Source organism: Cygnus atratus, chromosome 5, assembly GCF_013377495.2.
Source record: "Cygnus atratus isolate AKBS03 ecotype Queensland, Australia chromosome 5, CAtr_DNAZoo_HiC_assembly, whole genome shotgun sequence".
Taxonomy (NCBI): Eukaryota; Metazoa; Chordata; class Aves; order Anseriformes; family Anatidae; genus Cygnus; species Cygnus atratus.
The window spans coordinates 38710968-38726509 of NC_066366.1; the positions used below are offsets into that span (position 1 = coordinate 38710968).

The following is a 15542-nucleotide window of genomic DNA, read 5'->3' on the forward strand; positions in this document are numbered from 1 at the left end:
CTTATGTTAGAGCCAAGAGGTAAGGAAAATGAATCTTACTATCACAATCCACTTCATCAGATTTATCTTGGCAGTCAATTTCTCCATTACACCGCAGATGTGCATCAATACATTGTCCTTTCTCACACTGGAACTGGGATGCAGAGCATATGGGGCAACTATCTTCATCACTCTGGTCATCACACTCTGGAAATCCATCACATCGCCATGCCATTGGGATACAGTCGATTTCTCCAGTTGCACACGTAAATTGGTCTGGGGAACAAGTTGGAGGTTCTGGAGAAAGAAAACAAAGCACATGTGTGCATTCAATTTTAGCTCTTTTGACAGTGTAAAATGAGATGGACTTTTTCCACAGATGGAGAAAACCATGCTTATGCCTTCACTGAAGTTCTTCTGTAAAAATGCAAGCTATTTTTGAAGTGCTGCTATCCTCCTTCATTAAGGAGAAATGTTCAAGAATGAGACGAAGTATAATCAAGAGCTTGAAAAACACAAATGCAAGTAAAAATCCAAATGTGCTTGATTTTTTCAAAACCTTATGATTTCTAGGTTTCTGCGTTATGATTATTTGGTGTAGCAATACTGAGGACTGCAAATACAACCAGTGACCTGGCAGCTGTAGGTAAGATAAAGATCCCAGATATACACATCAAGGTAGTTCCTGAATTAATTTTGATAGGAACGTCCTGTTCAAATAATTCAACAGCCAGATTACTAGTTCTGTCTGAATCAAGAGCCACATATGATTCTATGATTTGCTGCATTATGGCTTCATTTGGCAGGTACAAGCTTGCGTTTAAAAGCTTGACAGGAGTGTTCACGAGGGTACATGGACAAATATCCTCCAGTCAAAATAGCTACAAATCTGTTTGGAAATACTTGCTATGGGCTGCTACCGCTGCAGACCAGATAGATCAGAAAGCTGTTGCAGGCTTACAGAAGGATTAGAATAAAAACAAACAAATAAACAAAAACCAGAGACTGAAAGGAAGGCCCCTTAATTTTTACATTTATAGAAGATAAAGTAGTGGGATATAATCTCCCATAGGCCATGTTTTTTGTTTTTTTAAAAAAGGACAGCAACAAATATAAGTAGATTGTTTTATTTTCCCTCCTGCAGATGTAACTGCCACTACTCTGAAACCACATAGCATGTTGTGGTCATGGGAAAGAAAACAGTTTATAATAGAAAGGACTGTCCCATGGGAGATCAGAGCTCAGCCAGAAGAATGAAATCCACAGCAAAATGAGTACATAAAAAAGCCAAGACAACCAAAAGAGACAGATGATTGAACACGGGATACCACCCAAAAAATAAATATTTTTTCCCCATTTTAAATAAATAATTTTTCCCCATTTACTCTCTACAAAAGTAAGGTAACAATTTTCAAAAATCCTGGGACTGGGATATCGAAGTCTAAAGGGTAAGTCTACCACATGGAAAGACAAGAGCTACCTTAATTAAAAAGGATTACAACTGAGTTTTTGGCCTCTCTCTCATTAACTAGACAGAACAGTTTCATGTTATCAGGCCAAATTCATTTGAAAGACTGGAGTGGTGTGGGAATCACATGCATAGTTTCTGCTACTAGGTTATCGTGGGTTGATTCAACATCATGTTATAAGCAGCTGTTTATAGCACAAAGCTGTCACATCATACAACCATAAGAAAATCTCAGTGGAAGATGCAACTATTTTAAGGTCTAACACAAGTATTCTGCACGCAATGAAAAGTCACACATCCAAAAAGTTAAGCAGAAAAAAGCTAGCAGAAAATCAAAGGTCACATTTAAGACATAATGCAACATATCACGTCTAAGAAAACACTGTGTAAATTCACGTTCTAGATTCGAATGCAACCTCCTACAGAAAGTTCATATAATTTTATAGCACATAAAAGTCACAAATATCCTGGTGGACAAGTTTCTTGCATCAGTTACCAACTGATTTTGGTCACTCTGACTTCATTCATTTAGTTATTTTTTAAAATATCTTATTCCAGAAAGGGAGTTCTCAAGACCTATCAGTGCATCAGCGTGTGACATAGTCAAGACCAATTTTCTGATGGCTCTAATATTACATCTCCTCAACCCCCACCTTTTTTTTTTATTATTATTATTTTTTACTTTTAAAGTTCAACAGTTCTGCTAAGAAGTTTACATAACTCACCTCCACAAGTTAAGAGATTCTGTAGAAGCACAAGGTGCTCTGGACATGAACATCTTGGAGTCCCATCCCCTTTGGCAATGCAGATGTGCGAACATCCACCATTGTCACGGGAGCATGGATGTGCAGCTGCAGAAACATACAGAAAGGAATATTAGACAGTATTAAAAAAAATCCTAACTACTAGCTAAGGCAAGCTCACAAAACCACTCATAAAGCACTTCTGTTTTTAGTAAATAAGATTTCACTAAAATTCATAGGAAGATAATTGCAGGATTTTTCAGGTCTGTGCTCAAAAGCTGATTTACTACTACACGAGGACTACATTTCTCCCAGACAGAGTGATATGGAGACCTTTAAAGGACTTCTAAAATGAATTTGGAAGCTGAGGTGAAGAGAAGTGAGAAAGCAGATTTGAGAAGGTCACATTTAAGATGTACCTACATATCTCATCGGTACTTCTAGGGTAGTCAGGCATCAAGAATTAACATATATTACTTCAGAATGCCAGCCTCCCCAAAACCCTCGGGAATTCTTCTTTAATTTCAGAGACCTCTTAATATCCAGCCGTACCACTCAGCTCCTGTTCCCCCCAACAAGCCCTCACCACTTCCCTGTTACTCACAAAACTGCAGTGTAAGAACACACGCTTGGCGGAAGAGACATGGCTGTGTTCCCAAATCAGTTATTCAAAAGCACCGAGTACCCAAGAGCTTCTAATGCAATCAAACTAAATTAACATTAGTTGGATGAGAAACAGGCACAAAGAGGTGAAGTCACTGTCTGAAGACCCCAGCCCAGCTGAGTGAGAACAGAGCCAGTCTCCTGCCTGCTTATCTCATGTCCTAAGTGTGCCGAGCATCTGCTGGAGTGATCTGTGGAGCAGGAGCCTCTGTTATTCGTGATGCCACCGAACAATGCATTCTTTACTACTAGTGAGGACCAAGAATTTCCACAGGGAAGAAATGGTATAAATATCATTATTTCTGTGCCAAAGTTGTCTTCCATCTGTTCAGGCTTCTCAGCAGTCTGCTTTCACCCTTAATAAATTCATCAATTTAACACAGTGATGGAAACATTACCGTGTGAGGCACAGGTTAGCAGGTTTTCTGCTAGCAGAAAAAGTGCACACATATACTTGTGTGGGCATGCACACATGCACATGTATTTTTACTCCCTTGTAACAGAAGTCACCTATATTGGACAGATTTCAGATGTAAAAAGTGATTTGCTTCAGTGCATCTCTGAATAAATACTACTCTTGCCATAAAAAAATAGACATTTTAAAAAACACATTGATATAAAGTTCTCTTTTTTTTTTTTTTTTTTTTTTAAACACGAATGTCCCCCAAGTACCCTTTACAGATTAATCCAGGGTCACCATACAAGTTCAACTCATCACAGGCCACAAAGTCTAAAGAGGCTTTCTGTTTCCCACATCTTGTGCTTTTATATTCTCAGCAGGCCTGGTAAAAGCAGGAGGAGCTGCAGGTTGCCACCCTGAGGAGCGACTGCTTCAAGGGGATTCTACACTCTCCCTCAGGGCACTGGAACTGAGGCACCAGGCCAGAAAAATAAGGTCCAACCATCAGCGACCCCTTTCAGAAGGGATCAGCTCCACCTCTGATAGGAGAGAAATTCCACATCCACTGAAATTCATTTTAGGAGCTTCGTGCCAATTCCCCCTCCCTTACTGAAGGCTTTTATGTTATCAGTTGTGCTAAGTCAAACATTTTATAAATGGGTCTGAAATGCCTCAAGAAAAGGCAAGTACTATCCTCTCCTTTCTTTTTAAAGTTTTTTTGAACTCTGTTACTTGGTTGTACTTATATATATGTAGAAAAAAATAAAAACCATAATTCCAATCAGCTTTTAGAGTGAATTCAGTATCATGTGAGCTTGTACAAAGCAGCTAACTAAGGTGTTGTGAAATTGCACAGTCTAGCTGAACAGGAGGACTCCTCTGGACAAGAGTGAGAAACTTGTTTATCTTTCTATTCTAGAGTCCCAGCCTTCCAAGTTGAAAGCTCTCCATGTCTTAACTTAAAGCCCACAGTGCAATATTATTAAAACACGCAGCTGGATGAGGAATTTGAAAGACAGTGGCCAAGATTCACAGAGATATTTAAGTAAACTCACAGAATTCCTCCATATCGAGTTCTTCCACAGCATGAATGCCTGTTAGGTGAGCGATTCGGCCTTGAATTCTAGTCCTTTTGTACCCGTTAGTTTTCTCCACTCTTTCAATCATCTGCTGCTGACGATCAATCCAGTACAGGTGATTCCCCAGCACCGTCAGTCCCATCGGCTGAAGGATGTTGGAGTCCTCCAGGGTCACGCGGTTAGCACCTGAGATCAACAGAAACAACTTTTAATTCATTTCAGCAACAACAAAACCAAACCAAACCAACAAAACAAAACAAAAACAAAAAAAAAACTACATTTTGAAACATGCTCTGACAATTTTGGGGGTTTCTATAACCAGCTCCAGTACATTCATTTTAGAAGGAGCTCTTAGGTTAACGGCTCCATTTGTCTTGGCAGACCATGGCATTACTCGTTCAGTTTCATTTCAGGTAAGTGCAACGAATTATTACACAGGCAAGCAGATCCAATATGAAGCACAGCTCATCCTTGGGTACTTTGGCTCGTCAGCCAGCCATGAAGAGCCTCACATTGGCATGCTCTGTTATAAATAACTGTGAGCAGTTCTGTTATGGTTTTGGCTGGGATAGAGTTAATTTTCTTCATAGTAGCTGGAATATTTTGGATTTAGGATGAAAATATGTTGATTACACACCCATGTTTTAGTTGTTGCAGAGCAGTGCTTACACTAAGTCAAAGACTTCTTGGCTTCTCATGCTGCCCTGCCAGGGAGGGGGCTGGGGTGCACAGGGAGCTGGAAGGGGACAGAACCAGCACCGCTGACCCAAACTGGCCAAAGGGATATTCCACACCATGTGCATCATGCTCAACCATCAAACTGGGGCTGCCGTTGCTTGGGGACTGGCTGGGCATCATTCAGCAGGCAGTAAGCAATCGCATTGTGCATTGCTTGTTTTGTTTATTTTTATTATTTTTAATCATTTTGCTTTCCCTTTTTCATTCTTATTAAAATGTCCTTATCTCAACCTATGAGTTTTTGCTTTTTGCAGTTCTCCCCCCTACCCCACTGGGTTGTGAGGGGCCTCCTCTCTTGGGACATTTTTTTTTTTTTTTTAAACAATACATTCACATACCTAGCAGTAAACTTTGTTGGAATGTACAAGCAAGAGTGAAATAGAAGTAATTAGCTTTACTGCCATTCCTCTCATAAAACACAACACACAGTAATCATGCAAAACAAGAATCAAACACTCAAATCCTGTCATATGCTATATCACATCCTCAGAGATAATGATCACAAAAAAAAAACCACCTTATATTCCAAAAAGCATACTTCTTTCTTCAATTTCTTTCTTTCTTCAGTAACCAAGCAGAAAACCCAAGTTCCATGTTTAGCAAAAGTGAAATGTAACTCAAGATGCTTTTAAACAGGATCATCATCAAATGTTCAGATTTACTGCTCTACAAAATAAGTCTCAATCAAGGTGTAAAAATCAGGTTAAACAAAAATGAATTTTGACTGCTTTTAATTTTAATTGCTTGCAGTATTCTATCATATGCTGCACTACAGTTAGTGGCATTTAATTGTTGCTTTTGTTATGCTTGCCTAGGGTGAACAAGAGGTCCCAGATTATTCTATTAATTCTCAGAAAACATTTTTAGTGTATACCAGACATATCTGATTTCAAAAATTAAGAATACAAAACAGAATTATAACTTGGTGCTACCTCTGATCTGATGTTGCATTTTGGAATAAAGACCTTATGCCTGCTTGCATTTTTTTAAAAAATTGAAGTTTTAAATATCTACTCAAAATGAGATTATTGAATCTGGATACATAATAAAAATGCTAATGAGCACTAGATTCAACTAATTTGCTGCATAAATTACGTGGAGCTCAGCCAAGCATAAGAATGACATTTATTTCAATTACAGATTCTATTAATTTTGCACATAAACTTACTGCCCACAACTCTTGCTTGACTGCCATGATGAACACTGCCCAGCATACATTCAAATGAAATTTAGAAAACAGAATATAGAGAGGTCAGAAATTCTTGTACTTGCAGTTAGGGTTTTAGTTCTTTATCCCTGAATATATTTTGCTTTCAAACCAATGACCAAGACACCTGTTTTGTTTCATTTTCAGAAGGAACACTCAGGAAGTGTGTATGACAGCACAGTCCTGGTTGTAATCTGATGCATCTATTATTGTACACGCTTCCACTGGATTTTACTCTTGTAAGGACATATGTAGAACAGAACAGACGCACTTGCACTGGTTTCACTAAATCAGACCCTTACTGCTACTCTCTAGCAGTGCAATTCCTGGCATGTCCTTTGTCTTCTCCTAAATGTACAGATCTTAAAAATTAGAAATACTGTGAAAATAACATTTTGACAAAAGAAGGTATATAGTGAAAAAAACACAGGGCACTTTGTTCATTTGCCCTGCAGCCTATGAGCACCCTTAGTCCCTACAAACTTCAGCAACATTGGACTATCAACAATAACTGTTCTTTTGTCAGACTCTGGGGTCAAACTTTGAAAAAGCACAAGTTTCAGCTGTATTTAAAATACATCAAGAATGGGAAAGCCTCATTTACAAATTGATATGATAAAACCTCCTTTCATTTTCATGTTTAAGTGCTAAGTTGGTCACATCCATTTAGAAATAAAAGGCAAGCTGGTATCCTGAGGCCATCCTAAAACTGTGAAGACACGAGGTGTCTGGTGACACTCACAAGCTAGCAGTCCTGCTACAACCCTAGCCGCTTTGAACAGCCTCCCAAACAGGCTACATTTAATGGTTTTTGGGATATACCTTCAAGCATCATCTGTTTCCTCCCTCCTCTATAAAAAGCTGAACATTGGTGATTTGGAAAGCTCTGGAGATAGCTCTGGAGATGGTGATTGATTTATACTGAATTATGCTGGATTTGATCTTAAGTAAATGACAGTCCAAATAGTAATTCTAAAAGGAGAGGCAAAGAGCACAGATAGCCCTGGATGACACCATTACATTGTTGTTTAGAAGAATGAATAAAATGAAAAATAGAGTGAATAGAAAGATATTTTCAGCAGATATACTTAAAAAATGGTAAAGAAAACCTGTTACAAGTGTTGAATTTCCGTAGTAATTAAGTACTTTAGTTATCAAAATGAAACAGATGTGTAGTCTTTTCAAGACTGAAATTAATACTTAAATGTAAATAACATTAAGGTGGAAGGACACCAATTGCTGTATTTGAAGTATATTTGAAATTAAAGCATTTTTATAGATTTTTCCAGTCACTTCAACAATAATATAAAATACTACTTTTTAATTGACTGATATGGCAGACAAGTCATTTGCAAATGTTTTATGAATGTCTGAAAAGCATCAATAGCTCCAGCTGAAAAATCCAACAACTTCACAAATACAAGTGTTCGCTCTATGGACAGGTTTGTAGTTCTTTCACTCCTCTCTAAAAGTTAAGTTAATAAGTTGAATATTGGTCACCCGAGCATTTAGCAGGCTGCTATTAACTATCCGGGTGTAGGGAAAGCTTCAGAAACCACCAGAAACATGTAATCTCCTCAAGTCTGTGAGGGAATAAGATTGTTTGGAACTGTCTAATTTGCAGGAAGGACACTACACACAACTTGGGTCCATTTTTTTCAGCAGCCTCAATTTATGCTAGCAAAAGGATTTCTAGTGTATGACCATTTAAAAGTGACAGCTCAAGAATTATTTTTTAGAGGAACTAATTCAACCCAACATAACTTTGGCTGTTAATTTTTTTCTGAAGTTGTGATGCAAGACTGCAAAATATACAAAATACTTAAAAATAAAAATGTTAACTTCTAAAAAAAAAAAAAACCAACAACTACAAAACAGCTCAATGGATCAAATTACAGCGAGCTTTAGCTGGATCAAACAACCATAGTTCTCTGGCTACATGATACATGGCTTCCAGTTATTGCTTTCCTTTAGTCCTGTAGCTTTTCTCCCCTTTATCTTGCCTTTAGGGTTTGATTCTTCAGTTGTGACCCCATCAAATAAATGTGCATTAAAAGCTTTGTTACAATATTACCCAGAGAAAGCTTAGTTTTCTCTGTAAATAAATAAATGGATTAGAATACAGATCCAGGATTCAAACTCATGCTTATATGGAGTTTCTATGTCACCAAAAGGAGGAATGTATACCACATACAAAGGAAATTACAATCACATGATACAAACTACCAGAGTGTGATGGCCTAGCTGCTAATTTACTCATATATCACTTTACCAAAGTCGTTTTGTCTGGTCTTATTTATTCAAGACTTAGATCTAGAACAGTAATGTACATACTGCTTCTGCCTTTTATGCTGTACCACGCAAGGACTCAGCTCATCTCCAGCAAGAAACACCCACCTCCTGTGATCCTCCTTGCCTGCTAGCTGTGATTCAGCCTTCCATGCATGCTAAATCCAAGGGGAAAAAAGGCATGCTTATGTATACACATGTAAAAGCCACAGCTAGGTCCACTGTGTGCTACAGCTTCACTAAGTAATGTGGCTTTCTGTTACGTGGGGGTCATCTTTTTAATCTATAGCAGCACTAGTTACCAGCCCTCTCCTCAGCTCATTAACTTCTCACAGGTGCATTTCCCCTCTCCAAGGCCATCAAACTTCCTCTCAGTCTTCCTTGGTACCTCTTCTCTCCCTCCCGTTCTTGTAAAAAAAAAAAAAGAACAAATTTCACCTATTTTAGTTCATTGCCTCACAAGGGAAGGGATGTGACTACATGTGATTAAGAGAAAGTCCACCAAAAATTGGAGGCTCAGCTTTTTATGGCAGCTGCCAATCACTAGAACAACCCAGCTTCTACTCCCTGACACTCATTCACTACTCTCTGTACTTCCTTTAGGAGTTTAATTTCTTCACACAAAGGAAGAGAGAATGAATCACAAGTGACAAGACACAGACATTGGATCCTCTGTGCTATACTGCACATTTCTCAGCACTGCCAACTGCTTTGAGAATTCAGTGATGAACAACGCTCTGTAAGAAGCATGTGGTGCTACTGCTACAGTAGTGGAGTAATGCCTTATTTTACTAATATGGAAAAAGTGCAATGAATTGACATCTCTCCACTGTTTTACAACACTGGTGTTCCAGGTGAGCTGCCTTATCATCCTTCTTAGAAAAAAGTTGCTACCCTTTCCATTTGTTCTTCTAGTTACCTTGATTTGGTAGGCTGTAACCTCCAGAGAAAAAAAGTACTGAAGAGTTATGCAAGCTTTTCAAGCCACAAGAAAATAAAAAGCAGGAGTGATTTAGTGGTGCCATGACTGGCAACACCTATTTAAATCTGATCTTCCAAGAGCTGCTTTCAGAACATATCAAAAATCAAATGTCCCTCTTGAAAGGTGGCAGTCATTACAGACACATTTATTCCAATCACATCAAAGACAGAAGCCCACCAACAATTGTTAGCTGTGCCTGCCTGCACAGAACTGGCAACTGTGGAAGAAGTTACTGGGGTCAGTATCAAAGAGGGAATGATGTCCTATACATCACACACGCTACTCCAAATGTTTAACTGCATACCACATACCTGACAAGTCACAGCTTTCGATGCGCTTCAGATCTGCATCCACCCAGAAAAGCTTTCCAAGTTTGTTGTCAATCACCAGTGCTACGGGGCGGATCAACCCAGTGGTAAAAAGCACTTCTCTCTCTGTGCCATCGAGGGCTGCGCGCTCAATCTTGGGAGCTCGCTCTTGCATGTTGGTGAAGTACATGTACCTGAGAACAAAGCCACCAGCTGATTAACTAAAAGCTTAAGAAGCCAAGGGAAGCAGCTCACCTTTGCACACAGGTTCTCAGTTGTAAGTGGGGATGGTTTACACAGGGATGACTGGTGACTATTGCTCCCAACTGCAAAAATCCAGATCTATGCTGCTGCAGAAGCTCCAACATTTGCTAAATGGCATATGGAGACAGCCTAAAAGTAACTGCATTTCTCCTGAATACACCAGGCCATAAAATGCTTCAGCATTCAGCACTGCTGCCCTGCAATATTCCTGCAGTGGAGGTAGGGATTGTAAGAGGCTAGCACAGAAGACTTTCTGCAACTGTCCTTGGGTAAAGCTCTCCTCACCTTCTTTCTGACAAAAAACAAATAAACAAACAAAAAAACCCAACACAATTACCTCCTTTCTGGGGTTCCTTTCTTCTCAGCAAGTGTAAGTTCCTACTAAACTTCAGAGGAACAAAGATCACAGAAGAAAGAACAACCGAGAATGTTGTTCCTGATGACATAGTTCCATGAATACTTTATCTCTGCCTAAGCCAGCTCAGCTGCAAACAGGAGCAGTTTCTGTTCTCCCCTGCATAATTAAAAAATGGTTTGCGCATCCACATGGTGAGCTGAGAACTCCCTCAGGGAAAAATCTACCATTTCTTCAGTAATAAATAACTTGGGCAGATTCACTGCTGCATAGACATTCCTGATGGCATAAACGAGGAGATGCAGCAGAGAGAACGAGCAAGCCAAGGGAGAGCTGGAGGGAAGGATTTCTGGAACTAAGGCAGGACAGTGAACAGATCACTGATTCAGCCCTCCCAGGTAGTCACAGTGTTCTTCCACATTGTCTTTCTCCCATTTTTACCTCTTTTAATTTAAAAGCAGGTTTATCTTTAATTCATTTTAAAACCTGACTTGAAAAGTCGAGTGTTTTAGTGATCAACAAACCCAAACTCCCATTTTAACGGAGAATGCAGGAAAGCTTTTATAAATACAAAATATGTCCAAGTGAGTTAGTCCCAATCAGATTAGAATCTTTTCTCTAATCCCCCTCTTCCCGCAGCAGCTTTTGACCCGTGCAGTGAGCACTGTACACCATAACAGTCCTACAAATGTTCCACACAGGGTCTCTGAGTACTATTGTATCCACACAGTTATGGAATATTGTCATCCAACATCTGTCAAACACATATCAAAGCCACCTAAGAGTAAACTGGGGTTTAAGCATCTAACTTATTAGAAAGAACAGCAAAAGGGCCATCTTTGACCTCTAAGTATAAAGTTACCAGCCACCTGAAGTGGAGATGTGGTCTGCTGAATCTAAACAGAATTGCTTTAAAGCAAAACTACAAATTTTCTTCCTGTGGGAACTCACTGCACTGCCTTTACCTGTCTTAATTCATTTCAGCATTTTTTGAGACACACATCAAGACAGAATTGACTTTAAAATGTCTAGAATGTAAGGTTATTTTCATTTTTTTTTCAACCTTTATACTATTACATTAGCAGGAGTAGTTATATCATATGAAAGATCCCTTTTTTTCTAGAAACATTTGTTTTATGATAATTGAACATTTATGAGGTGGATCCTCAGCTGCTATAAACAGCAGTTTTATAGTTTATAGCAGTTCCTGTTTTTTCTGGATTTAGTGGTGAGGTTGTTGCCTGTGCACTCACACAGTGAAGAGAATAAGGTTGTTTTGTTGTGCTTTCCCCACCCAGCTTAGTTTCCCACTGTAACCTACCACACAGCTGTGTGAACATCTAAGTTGGCACACCAGAGGAGGCAGAAAAGGAAAAAACAGGAAGAGAAAGTTGGATACCTTTAAAACCCAGAATCAGGCTATCAATCACCTATAACCTGAATGATTAAATACGCAAAATTTCTCATTTTGAAAATACACAGATGCATCACAAGATTTGCACACAGCTGATGTATCCCAGATGTGCTCTGTGTGAAGAACAGAAAGGAATCTCACCCTCGCTCTGCATTCACCACAATGGCTCTGGGCTTGTCGTGATCTCCACGCAGCACCATCCCAATTGACTCGCCGTTCAGTCTGTGGACATTGACTGAATTTGTGGCCTCACAGGTCCAGTATAAGGTATGGCTGTATATATCAATGCTGAGGTCGTGTGGCTGCTTCTCGGGATTCTGACTTTGGTTTGGAGCACTCATGACAGTAAAAGGCTGCAAGACAATATATAGGGAATGACTTCTAATAACTGTTCTGTACGAACGCTGCACAAAAAGCATGGTTTATTTATGTGAAAGGTCCAGAAATACCTAAAACCACAAGGAAGCAAGTACAACAAATGTAACAAAATACATTTGATTCAAACTGTAGATTAGAGGGAAAATATCTACAGAAAATCTGTAAGGTAATTGTAGAACACAGTAAGGTCTCCCCTGAGCCTCCTTTCCTCCAGGCTAAATAACTCCAGCTCCCTCAGCCACTCAAGAGTACTGGAGCACATAAGAAGTCCCAAAAGGAAAATAACCTTTCAGTTGGACATTACAGAGGCTCCACTAGTGTACTGCTAATCCCAGTGCCATTGGGATACTAATACCACTGGCAGGACTCCCAGCATCAAAGTAGTTTTCAAAGGTGACTGGTTTTGGTCACATCAGAGTGGTCACGGGAAAGCGGTGTCTTCTTTAAAGCGTCCTGATATGGTACTCTCAATCCAAAAGAAAAACAGCAGCAAAAAAAAAAAAAGGTTGTATGGGTCAAGAAAGATGAATCCACTATTCCACACTCAACTTAAGCAAAACGAATTACTCAAAACAGAATTACTTGAGAAAGTTACAATATATTTCCATAATTTGGTTTTAAGCCACCAAGTTCTACATAGTGATGTAATGTTTTCTTTTTATTTAAATCTTTATCCCTATCTTTTCTTGTCAGTGTGCCCAGGAATATAAAGAAATAATTCTTATCTTGAAATCAACGATAATGTTAGCCAAGTATGTCACGTGCACTGTTTGCAAAAAAAAACAAGAGTTAGCAAAATTCAGTAAAAATAGTTAGTGAAAATTGGAAAGTCAAAATTTGAAGGGGATCTGCATCTTCAAAGCTGTGCGGCCAAGGTATTGGAAAACACAGCAGACAAATCTCCATTGCAATTTGCACCTAGCAAGTACCAAAGAGAAGCTAGACTGCAACAATTAGCACCTAGCACAATCCAAAAGAGCAAAAGAAACACTCCTTCAAAATTCATCCACAACCCAGCTAGCTGCTTATCCTAAGATACCTCTTCCAATCTTAAAAGAAATTGCCAAAAAATAAAACCATCTTTTTCTTTAAAGGGCACTGTAAGATCACTGATTCCCCAGGCACATGAAAAGACCAACTCAGTTCCACTGAAAACACATTACATTGTTTAGATATGACTGCCCAAAGCTAAGAAAATATACCTCACCCATTCTCCATTTCCTTTTGTATTCTTATTCAAACTACAGCTTTTAAAGAATCTGTTATTCTGTCCTGGGAGGTAAGCAATATTAATGCATAACACTGCCCAGAAGAACAGCACACTTCTTTCCACTGTTGTATGAATAACTAGCAAAGAAACATTTATGCACCTAATTCAGTAAAACTATTGTGTATGCGCATAAGTCTACCCCTATCTGACACAACAGTCAGCTTTACATTCAATGAGGGTTTTTAACTACAGCTTGGATAGCTGTGTGAGTTTTCATTTTGTGACAGCTTTACAATGATGACAATATGATCACACAACTGTTATGCACAATATTGATTTTAGAATACAATTTCTGTCTCTAGTATAATTCAGAGATAGTGAGCCTGCCTTACTTCATTGTCCACCCTTAGCATAATATCACAGTTTAAGGGTTCACAGTCAGGTTGGAAATTAGGAGGAATTTCTTCTCAGAAAGAGCAGTCAAGCATTGGAACGAGTTGCCCAGGGAGGTGGTGGAGTCACCATCCCTGGGGGTGTTAAAGGAAAGGTTGGACATGGTGCTTAGGGCATGGTTTAGTGGGTGATAGTGGTAGGGGGACAGTTGGACCAGATCATCTTGGAGGTCTTTTCCAACCCTAATGATTTTAGGATTCTAAGGCTCATTGTTTCAGGTACATATGATATACATAGACTTTACACTTCTTTGTGTATAACTTAAAATCACAATCCTAAAAAAAAACCTTCAGTAATCTTTACATATAAACAGAATACACATGAATAAGTGCTAGCAAGAGTAAAGTTTAAACTGATGATTCCCTGGTGCAGGGGACAGGAGGGGAAAGTCAAGCATAAAGTGCAAAAAAAAAGACCCCCCCCCCCCCCCCCCCCAAAAAAAAAAAAGTATGTACACCATGTAAACTTGCCTGAGTGCCATCATCTTTGGCTCTTTTTATAATATTCTGACGTCCATCTACCCAGTAGATCAATTTATCTAAGGGATCATAATCAATAGCCTTCACGTTCCTTAGACCATGCATAGGCAGGATGATATCTGGACTTTGCTGATCATCTGGTATCATTCGGCTGATTGCAGACTTCTGACTAAATAACAGGAAACTGGTAGGGGCTGAAACAAGTCAAAAAAGAGTGTAAGTAACACCAGCAATATTGAGAAATACAAAGTTGCACAGGTTTTCCTACATTATCCTTTTACCTAGTTAAACTTACGTAACTACGCATAAACTTCCACAAACTCCAAGCGCACGTGCGTGCTGCTCTTCAGACTACCAAGAAAGTTTTTTGGGTGCTATCTTTGTTGACTTCAACAACATTTAAGACGAAAAGAATTTCTCTTCCACCCACCTATACACTTAGTTAAAGACTGGGAAAGCTTCAATCACACACATGAATCACCTGGAAAGCACTTCCAGCAAAACAAGTAGGACCAGACTTGACAGTGCTGTTATTTCTAAGACTTTAAATACAAATCTTCATCCCTAATCCATGTCACAAAAATGAATATAAAACTCCACATTCTGTCCTCGTATTTCAGATTACCTTTAAAGCCAGAACCTTTGAAATGGATTTGTACTACCCCTTCCCTTTCATACTGGTTTAGGCTGGAATAGCTTGCATGAACTGCTTTTGCTTTGCCTGTTAAACTGTCTTCATTTCAACCAAAGCATTTTCTCACCTTTACCCTTCCATTCTCTTCCCCATCCCATAATGGGGAATGAGCAAGCAGCTGGCAGGGAGCTTATCTGCTTACTGGGATTAACCCACAACAGTCCTTTCTGGTACCCAACATGGGGGCTTGAAGGGTTTGAGATAAATTTGAGTGGAGTATCCTAGACTGAATTTTTTAGTTCTTATAGCTGTTTAGCTGCTAATTGGCAGGCTGCTGTGCTTGCCACAGGACTTGCTTGCTTACTGTGTATTGGAGTGCTTGGTAGTGGGTTGCTTTTTGCTTTTGCTGTTTGCTGCAGTCCTTATCATCTTACTTTGCTATGCCTAGGAACATTTTGATAACAGCAGCAGCCATGCGCCTGGGCTGGCAGGCAGCCAG

At 39.2% G+C, this 15542-nt stretch overlaps 1 protein-coding gene across 1 annotated transcript in view; it reads right to left on the reverse strand.

The window, feature by feature from the left end:
- Window positions 1-15542, reverse strand: part of LRP5 (LDL receptor related protein 5) — a 143644-nt gene that overhangs the window by 9066 nt on the left and 119036 nt on the right. The window contains exons 13-18 of the mRNA XM_035539937.2: window positions 14401-14603; window positions 12031-12242; window positions 9860-10050; window positions 4309-4518; window positions 2173-2298; window positions 40-276 (exon numbers count right to left, since the gene is read on the reverse strand). Coding sequence (XP_035395830.1) covers window positions 40-276; window positions 2173-2298; window positions 4309-4518; window positions 9860-10050; window positions 12031-12242; window positions 14401-14603 — 1179 coding nt within the window. The remainder of the gene's footprint in view (window positions 1-39; window positions 277-2172; window positions 2299-4308; window positions 4519-9859; window positions 10051-12030; window positions 12243-14400; window positions 14604-15542) is intronic.